Consider the following 20,482-nt stretch of genomic DNA (forward strand, 5'->3'; position numbering starts at 1 on the left):
CTGTAATATGCACTGTATACAAACAAGGGACAATAATTTACAATATCCATTAAATTATAAGCATGGCTTAATAAATTGAAGGTTCAAATCAGTATTGGAAGTACTAACATTTTATGTTGGCATTTGCTGTTGAGATGTAATTTCTGGAAATAATTCTAAAATGTGATTTCATTTTTATTAGGAGTAAGACCTTTTGCTTGTCCTCACTGTGACAAAAAATTTCGAACCTCGGGCCATAGGAAGACTCACATTGCTTCCCACTTTAAACATACGGAATTAAGGAAAATGAGGCACCAGCGTAAACCTGCAAAGGTTCGTGTTGGCAAGACGAACGTTCCAGTCCCTGATATTCCTTTGCAGGAACCAATTCTTATAACTGACTTAGGTAAGATGGATTGTAGGATGTCTTTACAATTTATCGAGTACTATTTTCTTTGGTATTTTGTGAATTGTGTATGCACATTATGGTCTGTGTAGTTAAATAGTTTTTTAGGCATAGTATTAATGAAGTCTGTGTTAAGCCTTGTTTTGCTTTATGGGCTAGTATGTTTTACAATCAAGATTAAAATCTAAGTTGTATCCAAACTACTACTCAAATTGTTTTCTTGGATTAGAGACAAATAATGTGTAAGTGAAAACAGTAGTGTGTAAGTCCTCATTGAAGGAACATTGCTACCTCAGTGGAAGCATCAAAAATGACAGGTGGTTTTCTGTGAAACACACAGCGCACGTTGTAGTTTTCATCTGTAGGTTCTTTGTGCTGTGTTACAGGTTATTGGTTTACTTTAATCTTTGGATTAAAAAGGAAAAGAAAAATCTGCCTGCTTTTCTTTTTAGGTTCAGTGTTATTATAACCAACCCAAACTATGATTTTGTTAACGATCTAGAAACAAAACACTGCATGTTAGAATCTTCAGAAAAATTATATTTGTCAGTGCTAGAACAAAACTTAAGAAACCTCATTGTCTTAATTTGTTTGAGCTCCTGAATCAAAAATACCACTAACTGTGTAGCTTATAAATACTAGAAGTTTACTTCTCACAGGTCTAGAGGCTGGAAAGTCCAAGGTCGTGGTGCTGGCAGATTGAGTGTCTAGTGAGGTCTCTCTTCCTCACAGATGGTGCCTTCTGGCTATGTCCTCCCAAAGGTCCTACCTCTTACTACATGAATTTTGGGGGACCACAAACATTTAGGCCATGGCACTTATTAATGTGTGAATTTACATTTTTATGCAGTTTCTGTATTTCACTACTTTCCTAGGAAAGATAATTCAATCTATAAGCAAAATTAATATTAAACAAAATATAATTCCTTTATTCTAAAGCATAACCTTTATTTACAATAATTGCAAATTATTGTATAGAGAGATTTTAGATTGTTAAAAATTTGGGGCCACCAATAAGATGACCAACAGCCATAAACTTGTGTGAATCTAAGAGTTTAACTTCAAAATATATAAACCCAAAAAATTCAAAGAAAGGAAATACTCAAATTCTCAAGTGTAGTGAAAGATCCTCAGTTAGACAGGTCAACTTAAATAAACACCTAAAACTGAAGATTTGAGCACACAAATCAAAAGGGTTACTTAATAGCTTTATAGAATCTTTTGCCTTAAATTACACACTTTTAATTATGCATAAAACAGAAGTTGATCACATTCTAGGATACACAAAAATTTCAGTAAATTCTCAGAAGTTGATTTTGTGTAGGATACAATCTTTGATTACAGTTCACTGAAAAACTTATAAAATAGCCATCCAAAATTTCATTACCTGAAAAGAAGGACTCAAAACAGATACTACATACTACAGGTATGAGTGTAATATAAACAGATTGGATGGACCAAAGCTGTCCTAGGAAAAATTAAGACTTTTGAGTATTATTAGAAAATAAGACAGATTGAAGATAAGTAAAATATTTAACTTAAAAAACTAGGAAAATTAAAAGAAAGTAGCAGAAAGGAATTAATACAGCAGTTCCCAACCTTTTGTCATCAGGGATTGGTTTTACAGAAGACAATTTTCCGCAGATGGGGATCAGGTGAGGGGAATGGTTTCAGGGTAGAACTCTTCCACTGAGATCATCAGACATTAGATTCTCAGAAGGAGCGCGCAGCCTAATCCCTCACATGCACAGTTCACAATAGGGTTTGCACTCCATGAGAATCTGACGTGCCGCAGATCTGACAGGAGGCAGAGCTTAGATGGTAAAGCTCACTCACCTGCTGTTCACCTCCTGCTGCGTGGCCCAGTTCCTAACAGGCAGCCTGGGGCTTGGGGACCCCTGAATTAGTACATATAATGGAATTGGAGATAGAAGACAAAACTGTAGTGAACTGAAGTTTTACAAAACTTATAAAAATGAACAGAAAAAATAGATGACTTGTCACTAATAAAGAAATGTGAGAAAACATAGTATTAGGAATGAGAAGGAAATTGTAAGCACAGATACAAATGAGGTAACAATTGTTTGCAAACACTCTACAACTTTTTGCTAATATATTTGAAAATTTTGATGAAATGAATCTTTTCTAGAATAATATGCTTGGCAGAACTGACTGTAGGAGAAATAGAAAAGGAAATAGAAAAATGAATGTTTTCTAGAATAATATACTTGGCAGAATTGACAGTAGAAGACATAGAAAACTCCAAAATACACAACAAATTGACAAGATAGTAAAAGATCATCTTCTCCAAAACACCAGTCTGGCTGGGCGCAGTGGCTCACGCCTGTGATCCTAGCACTTTGGAAGGCCGAGGTGGGCGATCACTTGAGGTCAGGAGTTTGAGACCAGCCTGGCCAACATGGCAAAGCCCTATCTCTACTACGAATACATAAATTAGCCAGGCATGGTGGCAGGCACCAGTAATCCCAGCTACTCAGGAGGCTGAGCCAGGAGAATGGCTTGAACCCAGGAGGCAGAGGTCGCAGTAAGCCAAGATTGCACCACTGCACTCCAGCCTGGGGAACAAGAGTGAAACTCTGTCTCAAAAAGGTAAAAATTAAAAAAAGTCTGATAATTTGATATATGAATTATACTAAGCTTCCTAGGAACTATAATTATTATGGTATTTAACTGTTTTTGAGCATAGAATGGGATCAAAACCCCCTTGGTAGCTTAGAATACTTTGATATCCTTGGCCAGTTTTGGTTGCTTACAAAATGAAACAACAGACCAGTTTCTTCTTTCGGGTTGCCATAAATCAAGTTATATACCCATGGATTTCTTGACTTCAAGTTTTTGAATCTTCAGTTGAGTTAGAGTCTTGACTCTTCAGACATGTTTCGGGGTTAAAATGGGATATATTTTGCTTGTTGGCTTTACAGATGCCTGTATCTTAGACCAGATAGAGGAAGCTGAATTCTTTGGTTTAGGCTGATGGAGACATATGAGGGAAATGATTGCTAGAGGGAGTTTCACACTGTAAATTGTAAAATATTGTAACTTGTCTTATGCTTAATTTTGTTATTTGTATTTGTGTTCATCTTTTCTCTCAGACTCCGGGCTCCTTAGAGGCTATAGAAAAGACTTGGCTGTCACAGTCTTTGGGGGACAGAGTTTGATCAAAACATGGTGAGATGAGGTTTAGCATAGAGTAGTGTTATGAGAGTAAGTGAAGTAGAATGCTCATTGAGGAAGCTAGCGCTAGTCTAAGGAGTCCTTGACTGAGAGCACTGTAGAAGAGGAAACCTGTGTCCAGGGTTCTGCCATGACTCTTTTTGAGAACCAGGCATGGCATTCAGTCTGCGTGTCCTAGCATGTGTATCCTAGGGAAGGTGGTGGGCATGGACTGGATGCCTGCATTTTTCTTCTTTTTTCTTTCCTTTCTTGAGACAGAGTCTCACTGTCACCCAGGCTGGAGTGCAGTGGTGCGATCTCGGCTTACTGCAACCTCCGCCTCCCAGGTTCAAGCGATTCTCCTGCCTCAGCTTCCTGAGTAACTAGGACTACAGGCCTGTGCCACCATGCCTGGCTAATTTTTGTATTTTATTTTATTTTAAGTAGAGACGGGGTTTCTCTGTGTTGGCCAGGCTGGTCTCGAACTCCTGACCTCAGGTGATCCACTCACCTCGGCCTTCCAAAGTGCTGGGATTACAGGCCTGAGCCACTATGCCCAGCCTGCATTTTTCTCTTTTGAGCAGAACGAGTTCTTAGGAAAAAATGAGACTGTGCTGTCAAGCACAGGGTGGTGTCAGAGCTGCCCGGAGAGAGGTCTTTGACACAGCTCTGATTGTCCAGAAGGCTTGTGAGATGAGAAAAGGCTTGGCAGTCTTAGGGGTTGTGCTGTGTGGATTATATCACAAGGGAGAGTTCTGAATACTTTTTGAAAAGTAAGCAGGGTTGTGTTGCAAGCTTCAGGAAGCATAGGTGAATTTCCTTAAATCTAATAATGAGCTAAGTGAAATTGGTTGGGCTGTCAAATTCCCTCCAGCTTTGTAATTGTTTCACTGTTGCGATTGGTGGCAGTGGAAAAAGAAGCGAAGATGCAAGTTTAAGAGACATGGGAGTGGTGCTGATCATCAGGACTGGCAGATGCCAAGTACAAGAGAGGGAAGGGAACTCTCAGAGGTCTGGGGCTCCCCAGCCTTAGGGACCAGGAGAAGACTGTTCCAGGCATGCAACTAGGAAAGCTGGGAGAAGTGAGTTTTTGGGGAAGAAATTGAAATGGAATCCGTATTTTTATGGAAAGTCAGGGAAAACAGAGTGTGTTCAGAGGTGCATCGTGCTAATCATTGCATAGAAGTTAAGGTACAACTGAGGGAGGAGAGAGGACTGGAAATGGAGAGCTGTAGGCAGAGGACAGAATCTTGGCCAGTGCTTCCTTGTCTGGGCAGAAGGAGCAGCCCGAGGCCGACAGAGGCTGATAGAAGACCGTGTGCATCTTCTCTTAGCGTTCCAAGTGACTCTTAAGGCATTCGAAAGTTTACCTCTAAGTTTGTCCTGAATTCCTGATATAATGCAGTAGCTTGATCAAGTCATATTTATTAGATGGTCAACCTGAAGGAATTCTTTATTTAGTAAATGTATATAAAATGTGAAATATTTAAATTAGTAATTTTGTTGTTTGTAGATATCCCTTTAGTGATATCTGTGAAAACACTAACCTTTGTAGAACAAAAGATCGTGTTATAGTCACTTTTGTTTTCAGTTTATTATAGTACCTACTGTTCAGTATTCATACTGAATAAACAAGGTATTAAAATCTTGCTTCTCCTGAATTTTGGACATAGTTATGTACATTCCATGTCAACAAATGCCCATATAGAAAGTAAATGTAGAAATTCATTAAAAATTGGCTGTGGAATCAAAGGAAGTAATTGTGACTAGGTATTTCTCATGTTGAAAAAATGAACATTAATATATATTAATTTATAATGTTTATATTAATTTATAAATTAATTTGTAAGGTTATATTATGAATATATTAATTTCTTATGGTTCCCCATAGGTATTCTTTGAATAGCCAGTTCCTAACACAGTTAAAATAGTTGCAACATTAGAGTCTAACATCAGAATTTTCATCTTCTGGGTAAAACATATGCCTTGTGATATTTAATTTTATTACTAGCATTGACAGTGAATTATGTCTGCTTTTCTTTTGGTTTGTAGGTCTTATCCAGCCCATTCCAAAAAACCAGTTTTTCCAAAGCTATTTTAATAATAATTTTGTTAATGAAGCAGATAGACCATACAAGTGTTTTTACTGTCATCGTGCATATAAAAAATCTTGCCACCTTAAACAACACATCAGGTAAGGTAACGGATTCACAAGTGGAAATTTAGTATAATTAAACTGACTTAGTGACCTGATGACTTCTAGAAGTATTTAGGATGGTAGCATTAGCTTTTAGTATTTAAGATGTCTCATTTGACTCCAAAACATTTATTGGTAATTAATATTTTTATTCTTTAATGTCTTGACTAAAATATTCTACAAAATTGCCCCGGAATTTATGTATATGCTCATTAAATTTCAATGTTTGCAATTTCCAAGAAATATCAAAGAAGTATTTGGTTTATTGTTAGACTTCCGTTTGTTTTTCATATGTGTTTATCGGAGTTTAAATTAATTCTTAGTTTTAGCCACAGTGAAAAAGAAGTCAAACCTTGATCATGAGAGACAGTGTGATATCATGAAAAAAGTATAGAACTTGGAAAAAGATTTGGCTTCTAGTTTTGTCTCAGTCGTGTGACTTGAGGCAGTTTGCTTAAGCACTCGAGTCTCAGGCTTCCTCACCTTTAAATGTGGAAAGCTCCGGCATTGCTGCTTAACTTTAAAAAAATGTGATGATGAAGTGAAGCGAAATGCAAGAGTGCATTCTAGTCACAAAGCATTATAAAAGTATAAGAAACTTATTCATTAAAATGTGTATTTTTTTTTTTAAGATCCCATACGGGTGAAAAACCTTTTAAATGTTCTCAGTGTGGAAGAGGCTTTGTTTCTGCAGGTGTGCTCAAAGCACACATCCGAACACACACAGGACTGAAATCTTTCAAGTGTCTGATATGTAATGGGGCTTTCACTACTGGTGGCAGCTTACGGCGACACATGGGCATCCACAACGACCTCCGTCCCTATATGTGTCCCTATTGTCAAAAAACATTTAAGACTTCACTAAATTGCAAAAAGCACATGAAAACCCACAGGTGGGTGTAATTCTGATGGTCACTTTTTATCATCTTTATAATTTCCAGTAGATGGTGGGGAGTGTTTTTAGGAAATAATTGTCTTTGATTCTTACATGATTATTTCTAGCTTGTAGCATATGGGCTCAAGAAATGTACGTATTAGTGTCTAAGGATCTAATGGGAGCCATAGACTGAAGCATTAGCATTTGCATTTTTAATTTAATAATGAAGCAGTTTATATTCTGTAAAGCTCTCTTTTAAAGCTGTTAGTTAGATGAAATGCTGGACTGTGTCTACTATAGTCAGATAGTGAATATTTCAGAAAAGAGAATCTTAAAGACCCTGTGATTTCTAGGCCTGTCATCAGCAAATCAGAATGGTAATTATTCTGTGTTGTTGACTTTAAAGGATGCATGTTTTAGATATTCCATAAACTTTTCATTCAGCCTAGCTTGTATTTCCACATGGTTGGAAGGCTAGCTCATCTTTGTGGACGTAATCCGGAAGAGATGCATTTCTGACTAGTGCTAGGGCCTGTTCGACGAGCATTTCTGTGAAGCCGCAGAATTCCGTGTGGTACTGTAAAACCTGGGTAGGGTGACCACAGCTTAGGAGATGTGAAAGGGAGAGTCACTAGGCCTAAAGCTGCTGCCCTGAAACATTTGCTTTGAGACAGCATTTTAACCCAGATATGTCTGCCTGGATGTCGCCTACAAAGCAAAACCCTAAATATTAGAATAAGTTAACTGTGATAGTGTTTTTTGATATTATTGATCTGAATGCCTAAGCACCCTCAACAGAATTGACATTTTTGATTTCAGCATCATTGATGGCTTAGCCGAGAAATTTACCTGCTGCTTGAAACCACCCAGGGAGTGTGGTATTGGCGGTGTTATATAGTGGACTCCTGTCAATTACATATCCAGTTATACTTCACTGCATTTTGTGGAGGGAATCCTGTGCAGGGCACTGCATGTGTTTGGGAACTGGGGAACTCGGGGGCACATGGATATTGAAGATGTTTGTGTTTCTGCTCGCTGTAGCAGGGTGATGGGTCCCCAGTTGGCCCGAGAGCTTACCATGCTAAGAAGAATGGAGCTTGGGCGCTTGCTTGCTCAGTGGAATGTTTAAATAAAATCTTTTTTAGTTAGGAAGCCAGCCTTTTCCAGTGTACTTTTTGTGGTAGTATTGGGAATGTGGGTGTTCAGGCCCTTGTTTCCAGACCCAGTGACCAATGGCATAATTGCGGGGCCACCTTTATTAAGTGGTATATTGCATGGCCGTTATTTGTCATCAGTTTCGAGGGACACGTGTAGGAGATGAGTGTAGAGCTTTGAGAGGACACTGAGCAGATCAGCCTGTCGTTGCAGAGCCGCAGTGCTTTGCTTTTACAGATTGTGTGCACTTGGAATCTGCCTACAAGGAGAGCATCCAGCCAGGGTTTCATTCCTTTGTCTGAACTGTTGGAAATTCCCAAAATATCACATATACTTATACTAAAGATAGGTAAAGAAGGTTACTATAGTAGAATTTATGGGGAAAAGCAAACAACCAAGGAAACAAACAGAAAGCAAGCCTCCGTCAGTTGGCGTGTGGCACAGAGGTGCTTAGCTTAGAGTGGCTTATGCAGACCCTGCGTGCCGCTGCGCTGTGTGTGGAAGCATCACAGCGTAGGTGCAGGCGTGCGTTTTCTGACTGTTCTCTATTATGCAACACATATTTGTTCTCCTTTCCACAGTAAAAGTAGTGATGAATTGTCTATTTTGGATATTAGAAAACGAAGAGGGAAAATTTTGTTTGGAACTGAGAATGAAATTCTGAGTAGGCAGATTCCTAAGACACTGGGATAGAGCCCGTGACACAGCTTGTATGGTCTGTGTGTTCAGAGGCAGAAGAGGGGACCAGGCGGCACTTTTTTTGTGTGTGTGGGTGTTTTTTTTTTGTTTGTTTGTTTGAGATGGAGTCTTGCTCTGTTGTCCAGCTGAAGTGCCGTGGTGCGATTTTGGTTCACTGCAACCTCCTGCCTCAGCTTCCTGAGTAGCTGGGATTACTGGCTCACACCCCTGTGCCTGGCTAATTTTTGTATTTGTAGTAGAGATGGAGTTTCACCATGTTGGCCAGGCTGGACTTGAACTCCTGACCTCAGGTGATCTGCCAGCCTCGGCCTCCCAAAGTGCTGGGATTACAGGTGTGAGCCATGCGCCCAACCGGCTCTTTGTCTTAGTATTCTTTGTACTAGCCAGCCTGTTAGACAGATAATTGTGTGATATTTTTTTCTTTTTTTTTTTTCTTTTCAAGTTCTCAGTTCATTGCTGAATTCATTGTTCATCTTTTCCTTTGAAAGAGAAATCGCTGACTTTGATGAATATATGCCGGATATACTTTGTGTGTGTAAATGTTGCTGGTAGCAACATTTGGATCATTGGTCCAATAAAGCACCTGTGGCCCGGGCTGTGAGAGACAGTAGGCTGGAGCCTCTCTGTCTGTGCACCACATGTGTTGTCAGATTTAGATCAGTCTATAAAGGTGTCGTCTCATTTAGTACAATTATTTTGCTGAATACTTAGATTCATTGCCGAACTTGAGTTGGGAGAGTTTTACTTTTAAACACGAGACATCTTTTTAATGTTTTTAAACTATTAGGCATTCAGGTATGTGTTGTCCTTTATCCTCCCTTTGTGCCTCGTGTCTTGTAGCCGGTGGAAGCACTTAAAGATGAGACAAACGAGCTCTCTTCAGAGTACTAATGTGTTCATTTTATCTGAATTGCCATCATGACTTCAAAATGAAATCATTAATAAAAAATGTTATTTAATCAATGACAACTTTTTCACTGTAGTATCCCACGCAAGTAACCTTTGACAGCATCTAATCTGATGAACTGTCGTTAATTATTCTGAAGATACGAACTTGCCCAGCAGCTCCAACAGCATCAGCAGGCAGCCTCGATAGACGATAGCACCGTGGACCAGCAGAGCATGCAGGCCTCCACTCAGATGCAGGTGGAGATCGAGAGCGACGAGCTGCCGCAGACGGCAGAGGTGGTCGCAGCAAACCCTGAGGCCATGCTGGACCTGGAGCCTCAGCACGTGGTGGGCACAGAGGAAGCAGGGCTGGGCCAGCAGTTGACAGATCAGCCCTTGGAAGCAGATGAAGGTAAATGTTTCAGGATATTTAACTTTGAGTGATCCCAACAGAGTTTTACAGCCTTTCCCACTCATTGCAGTCCATTGATGTCTCCCGTGGATCACTGACTTTTAAAACAATTTGTGCTGTCTGTGAGAGAGATTGAATTTGAGTATTTGATATCATTTCATGTCCTCTTAAATTAGGTTTTTACTCTTCAATTTTATTAGATTTCTTAGGGGAAGTTCTTTTTTTTTTAAACAAAAACAGAATGATCAGACTTCTTGTTAGGAAATATTCAAAATCTTATTAGGAAGTAGTTGAAATTTTAGGACTACAGCAAAATCTACCATCCTTATTTTGATATAGGTGCTTCCAATTTTTTTCCATACAAATATGCAGGTGTGTGTGTGTGTGTATGTGTGTGTGTGTGTGTTTGGTATGCATATATAATTATATAAATAAGGTTGGGTGTGGTGGCTCACGCCTGCAATCTCAGCACTTTGGGAGGCCAAGGCAGATGGATCACTTGAGGGCAGCAGTTCAAGACCAGCCTGGCTGTGGTGAAACCCTATCTGTACTAAAATTACAAAAACTAGCTGGGTGTGGTGGTGCATACCTGTAATCCCAGCTACGTAGGAGGCTGAGGCAAGAGAATTGCTTGAACCTGGGAGGTGGAGGTTGCAGTAAGCCGAGCTGGCGCAACCGCACTCCAGCCTGGACAATAGAGTGAGTGAGACTCCATCTCAAAAAAAAAAAAAAAAGAGTTGTACAAATAGGATCTTGCAGTGCATACTATTTTGTGACCTACTTTTATGCCCAGTATATTGAGAACATCTTTCAAGTGTACATCTGTGTGATCTTTAGTATTCTACAAAGTGCACTCCATGTAGATTCGAAGATTAATGTAGGTCAGTGAACTGTTGGTGACTGGTCTGCAGTGAGATTAGGCTCCTGAACCAGAATATAAAGTAGTACATCGCTTCCTTCATCAGTAAAGTTTGGCTACAAAAAACAATGTCAGGTCAACTGTAGACTGTGTGATTAGTGGCATAGCTGGCTTGCGTCTGGCACAGGCTTCTTATCTCACACAGGGATGTCAACAAACAATGTGCTGACCAGTTTACTGTTTTGTTTTATGGATGTCTCAAATGTATTTAGTCTTTGGGTAGGATTATACACTTATCCCCTGTGGTGCCTGCAACCATGCACACCCAAAAAGGTTCTAAACAATTATGGAATGTAATAGCATGTTAGAATATTGTTTAATGGAACAATGCCTAAGACAGATGCTAAAGGCTTTCAGGGATGATATTCTAGAAATGCAAAGAGAGGCCGGGCGCGGTGGCTCAAGCCTGTAATCCCAGCACTTTGGGAGGCCGAGACGGGCGGATCACGAGGTCAGGAGATCGAGACCATCCTGGCTAACACGGTGAAACCCCGTCTCTACTAAAAAATACAAAAAACTAGCCGGGCGAGATGGCGGGCGCCTGTAGTCCCAGCTACTCCGGAGGCTGAGGCAGGAGAATGGCGTAAACCCGGGAGGCGGAGCTTGCAGTGAGCTGAGATCCGGCCACTGCACTCCAGCCTGGGCCACAGAGCGAGACTCCGTCTCAAAAAAAAAAAAAAAAAAAGAAATGCAAAGAGAATGCTTTAAGCATATATATGTATATAAATTATCCCTATTGTCTCCTCAAAATAAGGTGTCTGATATTTGAAAACTCGCCAAAGTGTACTTTTGGGCAGATTTGCAGATGTGAAATAACTTCCAAATGTATGAGTCCCCCTTTTTGCATCTCATCCTTAGATGGGTTTGTGGCTCCACAGGACCCTCTGCGAGGGCACATAGACCAGTTTGAAGAGCAGACCCCTGCCCAACAGTCCTTCGAACCGGCAGGGCTACCCCAAGGTCAGTGGTGGGTTTTCAATGAAATTTGTGAGTGTACCTCAGTTGAATTTAATTTTACGACAACCTTACATGTTTTCTCTTAAGGCCCTTCTAAAATGTATGGTTTCAAACCAAGTAACTTTTTCCGTGCATTGTAGATTTTTTTGTTGTTGATGCATACTATTTTGTGGTTTGCTCAGGTCTTCTGGAAAGTGACCTTTGCAGCCATTCTACATGTAGTTTCCAGCCGAGAAAAGGTGGCTGAGTAGAAATTAGAACTTTGTGGTGGCTGGTTCTGTAAAGCCTCTGCTGCTGTAATGTCTGCTGAGCACAGCCTCCCGCCTGTTAGCAAACAATGTTAAAGCTTGCTAATAACAGCTAGTCCTGATTCTAGTTCAGAAAATAGAAATGCCTCTTTAGACATCTTAAATTTATAAACCCTTTTTAAAAAACATTTTAGTGTAACTTTAATATTTTTGTAGAACTCCTCTTTTCTAATTTATTTCAGGTTTTACAGTGACTGACACGTACCATCAGCAGCCTCAGTTTCCACCTGTCCAACAGCTACAGGATTCCAGCACACTTGAGTCTCAGGCCCTCTCCACAAGCTTCCACCAGCAGAGCTTGCTGCAGGCTCCCAGCTCTGATGGGATGAATGTAGTGAGTATGGACAGAGGGGTGCATATGTGGCAGTATTTAGCAGATGCTATTTTATTCTTCACTGTGATTATTTAAAATTTCCTTAAGGGAAATTTTAAGAGGTGTGCTCACTTCTTGTAACATTAAGGTTACTGCATTACCTGGGAAATCCTCAGTGTTAGTACATCGGGCTTTCTTTTTCCTTAAAACATTTTAATTTTACTTAAAGGTTTCCGTGCCATGGTGTGGCCTTGCATTTGGGATTAAAAGCTAAGAATTTACTAGAGTGTTAGGTAATAACATGTTGAAAGATACTATGTTGCTTTAGGCACAAAACCTAAACATTTTTAATTGTGGACTTTTAAACATGTTAGAAGGAGAATATAATGAATGCTGACATTAAAAAACATTTAAATGCATCATTTAAAATTTTATCTCTTACGCCTAGTTGGAGACATTTTAATTTTGGTTTTATTTTCATTTTCTGCTTTTGGAAATTTCTTAATAGTGATGAGAAATTATTGACCAATTGTTATCCCTCTTTAAAATCCACCATTGGTAGCTTTGCCCAAGTGGTAGGGCTGGATCCTCCCGTGAAAATTTCAGAACATTTTTCTCATAGCTAGAAACTACAAACTTGGCAGCAGATGCTGAATCTGGGAAGTGGAGAACGTACTTCTTAGCAGCTGCCTTTACTCCAGAACTCTCTAAATAAAACTGTGCAAACCCAGTTCTGTTGTTGTGGTTTATCTAAGTTGGTTTTGGAAGTCAGGTAAACAAATGAGACACAAGCCCTTGCTTATAGCAGCGTGCAGTTGCTGTACAGGGGTGGATGACTCCACTGTTCGCAGTCCGTCCTGTGACTCCAGGACTTCTGAAGGTCAGTGGAGCTTACCCTCCGCTCAGTGTGAGCATGGGTCTGTTATAGAGTGGTTAGAAAACATGGACCAGATTTTTGTTTCGTCCTTGCTGTGGTAGCATGGGTTGTAATGCCGCTGTCAGGAAGGGATGGGGTCAGTGTGACTGCTCTCAGCATGCGTGGTACCCTTCTTGGGGATGGAGAACATGTCCTTCCCACCCTCTGGTTTGTGTGACAAGAGGAGACAATATTATACTCTCTGAAGGTGGGATTTTATTCGCTGTCAGTAAGAGTAGAGCAGATGGAAGGGGAATCTCTTATTAAGATACATAAAATAATCAGTTTTATGGTTGATTAAGCTTTGTATTGAGGTAGGGAAATGGAAAATAAATAGATCTTCATTTAATAAAATCTGTATAAGTGATCTTTATTATTGCTCTGGCCCAAATGATTACAGTGGACTATTTGGGGTTTCTCCCTCTTAAATCCACAGTTTATGAATGTTCTTATCCTTAGTTCTTAGCTGCTGAGTTGTTTTATGTTTATTCACAGATATTCAAGTAGTTTGCTTTATACTTCTCTTAAATTTTAGACAACTCGCTTGATTCAGGAGTCATCCCAAGAGGAACTGGACCTGCAGGCACAAGGTTCCCAGTTTCTGGAGGACAGTGAGGACCAGAGCAGGCGCTCTTACAGGTAGTTGTCTGCACAGACCAGCTCATGGTACTGCCGGCTCCCAGCGACGGATCCTGCAGCGACAGATGCTGCAGTGTGCTTGCCCTGCTCCAAGGGCTCTGCGATTTCATTCTCTCAGAACTGTTCAAAACAGTTCCATTGTCATCCATATTCTGTAAATAAGGGATCTGAGACTAAAGAGATTTACTTGCTAAACTTTTTGCAGCAAATAAGCGAGCGGGCCAGGATTTGGATGCAGCAGTCTTCAGTTTGTCTGTTTGAAGTACTCTGCTATAGCTTCCCGTCACTGTTTTAAGTCATTATTATTCCATTTTCAGAAATTACTTAAATTTATATTGTGCCTTTTAGTTCAAGACTCTTCATGTGCTTTACATATGACAATCTGTGTACCAGGGTACAGCACAATTAGAAAGACGGCTTTTTAGATGTGTCCGTCCGCTGGCTCAGCAGTATATACCGAGCACCCTCTGTGCACAGTGTACAAGTAATTTTTGTATTTTTAGTTGAGACAGTGTTTCACCATGTTGGCCAGGCTGGTCTCGAACTCCTGACCTCAGGTGATCCACCTGCATCAGCCTTCCAAAGTGCTGAGATTACAGGCGTGAGCCACCGCCAAACCAGGTTTACAAGAGTGAATTTTCAAAATGTATTCAGACACTTCCAGCTTTTAGTTTCATTTGTACTTGAAAGTTACTTGCCTCTATGTGGGCACTCAGTCTTGACTTAGGTTCTAGTGTAGGGACATCTCTAACTTCTCACTGGACATTAAAACTTGAGATTGGACAAAAGAGACATACTAATGGAATAAGCTTTTAATAATATGTGAGTAGGAGTTTTGAAATCGATAATTATTTTAATCCTTAAGATAACGCTAGTCTATTCAGTAACAACGGAAGGGGAAATAATACTGCGTACTGATATATTATTCAGCATAACTCCAGTACACTCTGTTTTGTATTTCATAAACCAGAGGAGTACATGGATTGGCATTGACGAGTGACTAGATGCAGGAGTGATTCTGCCTCAGAGGCAATGGAAGGATTCACAGTGTCTAATGACTTAAAGAAAAGAGTGCATACATTTTCTTCCTGTTATGCTTAGTGAGAGTTTCTAATTAATCAAATGTTATGTCTGCTGGGGAGTTACGGGATTTACTGGTTTTTAAGTAATACATTTAAGATTATAAGTACTCTAAGCAGAATCTGGTCTAACAAATGATTGTCGGCAATATTTTCTAGTTTATAATTTCTTCAATGTTGGAGAGCGTACCTAGGTTCTGTAACAGTTGTGCCTAAATGTTTCATGGTTGTCGGTGAAGCTTGTTTGCTTTCCTTCCCATCTCAGGTGCTGTATTTGTAATTGTGCTATGAATTAACGGGGTCTGGGTTCTGTGTGTTTGCAGGTGTGACTATTGCAACAAAGGCTTTAAGAAGTCCAGTCACCTAAAGCAGCACGTGCGGTCGCACACCGGGGAGAAGCCCTACAAGTGCAAACTCTGTGGACGTGGCTTTGTTTCCTCCGGGGTGCTCAAGTCTCACGAGAAGACACACACAGGTCATTGTCTGCCTTATACTTGGAGATTAGTCCTTTAAAGAAAAAAGCTTTATTGAGATGTAATCCATATACCATTCAATTAACCCACTGAAAATGCACAATTCAGTGATTTTTAGTATGTTCGTAGAGTTCTGCAGCCATCAAAACCGTAATTTTAGAACATTTTTATTACACACAAAAGAAACTCTGTACCCACTAACAGTCACTCCCCATTTCCCCTCAATGCCCAGAACCTCAGGCGCCCAGTATCTACCTCTGTCTTTAGAGGTTTGCTTGTTCTGGGTATTTTATAGAAATATGTGGCATTTTGTGTCTGCTGCTTTCATAGCACAGTGTGCTCAAGTTTCATCCGTGCTGTATAGGTGGATCAGAACCTCATTACTTTCCGTTGTAGGATATGCCACGTCTTATTGATCCATTCATCAGTTGATGGACATTGGGGTTATTTCCATATTTTGTTTATTGTAAGTAATCCTGCTGTGAACATTTGTATATAAGTTTTTGTGTGGACACGGGCTCATTGCTCTACCTAGGAGTGGAATTGTTTGGTCATATGTTAACTCTGTTAAAACATTTGAGTTTATGGAACGTTTTCCACTGTGGCTGTGGTATTTGACAGCCCACGGTAGGGTGGGAGGGCTCTGGTTTCCCCACATCCTCGCCAATGGCTATTATTGCTTCTCTCATGACCGGCCTTGTAGATGGTCATGAGCCTTCCCACGTGCCATTGTGGTTTTGCTTTGATTTGCATTTCTCTGATGGCTGATCAAGTTAAACATCTTTCACAGACACTGAGAAATGTCTGTTCTAATCTTATGCCCATTTTCAAATTGGATGATTTGCTTTATTGAGTTGTAAGAGGTTTTTATAGTCTGATTACTGGACTTTTATCAGATACATAGTGTCCAGTTAAAAATATTTTTAACATATTTTGTTATCTTTAATATATTCAGTATATTAATATCAGTGTATATTTTATATAAGGCTTTATTTGAAAATGAAGATATACTGCTTAGAAACATATAGCCAAGCAAAATAAGGAAAAGTTTTATTGACTGGTCCATAGGTTGATGACTGGGGAGTGGTTTTAGTGGTTATTGGAAAGATTGCTGGGAGTCATTTATGTGGTACTTTAAAGGACCAGAGAGCAATATATGACTTTTATAAGGAACAGTGGAAGAAAGACAGAAATAGGAAGAAAATAGCTGGTTACTTGGTTCTGTGTCATTGGTCCAGAGGAGAGAAGGCCTTCTATATGGGACTTTATTTGAAAATAAAGCTGTATAGAAGATTTATAGACTAGTTCTTAATGCCTAATATACCTCATGTGCGGTGGAAGTGATGAAAAGATGGTGGGAAAAAACATTTCTGGGGTAGAATCCACATGTTGCCAGTTTAAAGGTAAAAGACCGAAGTCAGAGAGGACTTGATTTGTTTTGGATATTGTGACTTCACAGAGCCTGCTGATTTCAGTAGACAAGGCAGTAAGATGTCCTGTGTTAACTTCCATGTTCTTAAAACAATCCCATTTCTAAAAATTGGAAACCCATACCAAATAAACTGTCTATAATTTTGTGATTTACTTTTTTTTAACCAAACTCTGCTAAGCCTCAGGATAATGTTGTGGCTTATTAAACATATCTTTGTTTGGTTTTGACTGCTTCTGGTTTTGCGGTAATGAAATAGGATTGGTTCCAGCCGTTTTTTCTCCGTTTCTGTGCTTGTAGGAGTGAAGGCGTTCAGCTGCAGCGTGTGCAATGCTTCCTTCACTACCAATGGCAGCCTCACCCGGCACATGGCCACACATATGAGCATGAAGCCTTATAAGTGTCCGTTTTGTGAAGAGGGTTTCCGAACGACAGTGCATTGTAAAAAGCACATGAAGAGACACCAAGCAGTCCCCTCTGCTGTGTCAGCCACTGGAGAGACAGAAGGAGGAGGTATTTTCCATTTGTTGATTCAAGGTGTATTAACCCAATGCTAATTTAGGAATAAATCCATTCACAAATCACCGTGAGCATTTTAACCTGGCTATGTACAGATTAAGTTCAGTAGCACCCTGAGTTTTTAATAGTTAATTTTATTTTCTGATTAGGAAAGCTGTACATGCTCTTGGAAGAAAAATTCGGAGGCGCAATGAAGAAAACATCTGCTCTTACAAATCACCACACGCTGAATCAGCATTTGCTCTCACACTGTGCTCTTCCTTTCATGCTTACGCGCACATGTTGTTAGAGACTTTAATGCTTTTTAACAAATATGGTATCTTGCTCTAAATAGTGTTGTAGTGTGCTTAATTTTCCATCTACTAAAGTTTATTATAGGCATATTTAATTTATTGAACACAGATCTACATCAGTTCAGATGACTCCATGGAATTCCATCATATTTTATTATATAATTTTCTGTTGATGGATTGATGGATGTGTAGCTAGTATCTGGTCTTTCACTGAAATGGTAATGGTAGCATTTATGGAGTACTGTAACCTTCGCAAAACCTGTGGTTACCATTACATTGTCTCATGTAATAGACACAACACACTGCATAGTTAGAGGGATTAATCTCATTTTGTACACTAGCCAGCAAAACATTAGACAAGTTAATTCTCCCAAGTCCCATACCAAGCGAAAAAATGCTAAGTATTATTCTTGTGATTATACTTTTTGTGCTTATAAGACAACTTCTTTTTAGTAAGTTCCACAATGAAATTAGAGTTAAGAATGGAGCACATTTTATATTTTGACACATTGTGCCAGCACACAGATTGCCGTTTTAAAATCCATGTTAGTTCTGATACTCTTGGAGGTCATGGCTGGTCTGAGTGTATGTGTGGGCCTGGGCTCTTGCCTGTGCTGCGGCCATCCTGTCCTGGCACAGTTGGTGTGCAATGTTGTCAGTGAATCTTGTGTCAGTGGCTGTGTGGAGACAGGGCTGCTAAATGGGGACTGTCATCAGAGGTCAGACCTGCTGGTGGCCTATCGTCCTCTCTCAAGGTGCTGCCCCCTCTGTCTGCTTTGCCACCATCTGACCAAAAGATCACAGTGAGACCATCCGGGGTCCCCGGTGGGTTATGGTAGTCTACCTTTCTCTTCTGTTTTGAGGAATAAGTCTGTAAAACTTGCCTAAACTCCCTCAAAGTAACACAAACTGTGACTTAACCATTGCCAGAGCCACTGTGCACCTCATTTCTTTAGTAGATAATTCTGGAATAAAAGTTTCTGGCCTGTTATACTGAGATAGTTCAAACTCTTTAGTCCGATGATACTTGTTAAAGCCTTTCTTTCCATTTTAAAAATTCTGTCATTAGATTTCATAAAGTATAAAAAGAAAATGGCCCTTTCCTTCAAATGAGTTAAAGGCTATAGGACATACAGGCATTATTTCTAGAACCCTGTCATTTGGAGAGTGTTAATTTATCAGCCAAATACAAATAATCTCTAAGCCTCTTTACATATTCCTTCCCATCAATTAATAAAGCTTCTAATGCTACTGAATTCTAGCATCAATTTGGGGGTTCTCTTTGGGCTTCATCTCACTGCTACATATTTATTTAGATTCACCTTTATATGTCTTATGTTCCTTGGATCATTGTGGGGGAAACTGCAGATGAACTCTTGTCCATAGGAGAAAAGTCACGTGTTAAATTGCATTGTTTTGCCCAAACCTAGAGACTTAGATAGGGGTTAAATTCCCTCCCATTTATTGCGACGTTAGCCTGCTTCTAACACTTGCTGTCTATTTCATGCTGTCTGTCTATCGTGCTTAATTTTGTTGTTCTGTCTCTCTCCAGCCTGTGCTATACTGATTGTGTTCTCAGTTCCTTAAAGAATGTTAATAGAGTTACCTCCTTATTTCCTCATGAGTGTTGGTGGGGCTGCTATCTATAAGCTACCCTCAGATCATTCCAAGCTTTATTGGTATAATGTGGAATTTTAGTTTGCTGTATCTTTTTCTGGAATTTCTACGAGATGGACATTGAATCCACTGGCTTTATCCTCCATGACTTTCTCCCTCAACCCACACCCTCGCTGTCCTTTGCTCCCCTCTCTATCTTCTCCCCCCCGCACCCCGCACCCATCTCTCATCTTTTTTTCCTTTTATATGGTAAGAAAAATTATCTAGTCGGTTTTTAAATTTACTTATTTGGTGAATTAATCACTGTTCACTTTGCAATTTAGTGTTTCTGTTGAGTTGTAAGTTTTTTTCAGTCAGTCGTACAATAATGACTTCCCTGCTCCCAGCCAAACTTTTTTTCCTCTCTGTTATTCTTTTTTTAATCATTTGGAATGCATCCTTATTTTTCATTTAGGAATAAATACTTACGCGTATAGTTCTCTTTCAGTATCAGCTGAGGATTGGTTCCTCGACTCCTGAGGACACCAAAATCTGCAGATGCTGAAGTTCTTGATATCAAACAGCACAGTATCTGCATGTAACCTACACGCATCCTCTTGTGTACTTTCAACCATCTCTAGATCACTTATAATACCGAATATAATATAAATGCTGTGTAAATAGTTTCGGGTTCTTTGAGAGACAGGGCCTCACTCTGTCACCCAGGCGGGAGTACAATAGCTTAATGGTAATTTACTGCAGCCTTGAACTCCTAGGTTCAAGCAATCCTCCCACCTCAGGCTCCTGAGTAGCTGGGGCTACAGGCTCACCACCATGCCTGGCTAATTAAAAAAACATTTTTTTGTAGAGACGGGATCTTGCTCTGTTGCCTAGGCAGTCTTGAACTTCTGTACCAAGCCCCAACTTGGCCTACCAATGTGCTGGGGCTACAGGTGCATTCCACCATGCCTGGTTAATTTTTAAATTTTTGGTAAAGATGGAGTCTTGGTGTGTGACTCAGGCTGGTCTCACACTCCTGGCCTGAAGCAATCTTTCCATCTCAGCTTCCCAAAGCAGTGGGATTACAGGCGTGAGCCACTGCACCTGGTTGTAAATAGCCATCATAGCATATTGTTTACTGAATAATAACAAGAGAAAAAATATCTGTGAGTATTTTCTAACTGCAGTTGGTTGAATCTATGGATGTGGAAGGCACAGATACAGAGGGCCAACCATATATATATATATATATAT

The 20,482-nt window shown here is 39.9% G+C and overlaps 1 protein-coding gene across 5 annotated transcripts in view; it reads left to right on the forward strand.

Annotated features, from left to right (window-relative positions):
* ZNF236 (zinc finger protein 236) overlaps nt 1–20,482 on the forward strand; it is a 134,535-nt gene that overhangs the window by 61,499 nt on the left and 52,554 nt on the right. For 4 of the 5 annotated variants that reach the window (XM_017866096.1, XM_017866094.1, XM_017866093.1 and 1 more), the window contains 9 exons: nt 182–385; nt 5,612–5,753; nt 6,389–6,649; nt 9,534–9,787; nt 11,565–11,666; nt 12,154–12,305; nt 13,736–13,839; nt 15,242–15,393; nt 17,121–17,333. In XM_017866096.1, the coding sequence (XP_017721585.1) occupies nt 182–385; nt 5,612–5,753; nt 6,389–6,649; nt 9,534–9,787; nt 11,565–11,666; nt 12,154–12,305; nt 13,736–13,839; nt 15,242–15,393; nt 17,121–17,333 (1,584 nt within the window). The remainder of the gene's footprint in view (nt 1–181; nt 386–5,611; nt 5,754–6,388; nt 6,650–9,533; nt 9,788–11,564; nt 11,667–12,153; nt 12,306–13,735; nt 13,840–15,241; nt 15,394–17,120; nt 17,334–20,482) is intronic. The other variant, XM_017866095.1, reaches the window with a different exon arrangement.

The sequence above is a fragment of the Rhinopithecus bieti genome, unplaced genomic scaffold (genome assembly GCF_001698545.2).
Source record: "Rhinopithecus bieti isolate Rb0 unplaced genomic scaffold, ASM169854v2 scaffold_84002, whole genome shotgun sequence".
Taxonomy (NCBI): Eukaryota; Metazoa; Chordata; class Mammalia; order Primates; family Cercopithecidae; genus Rhinopithecus; species Rhinopithecus bieti.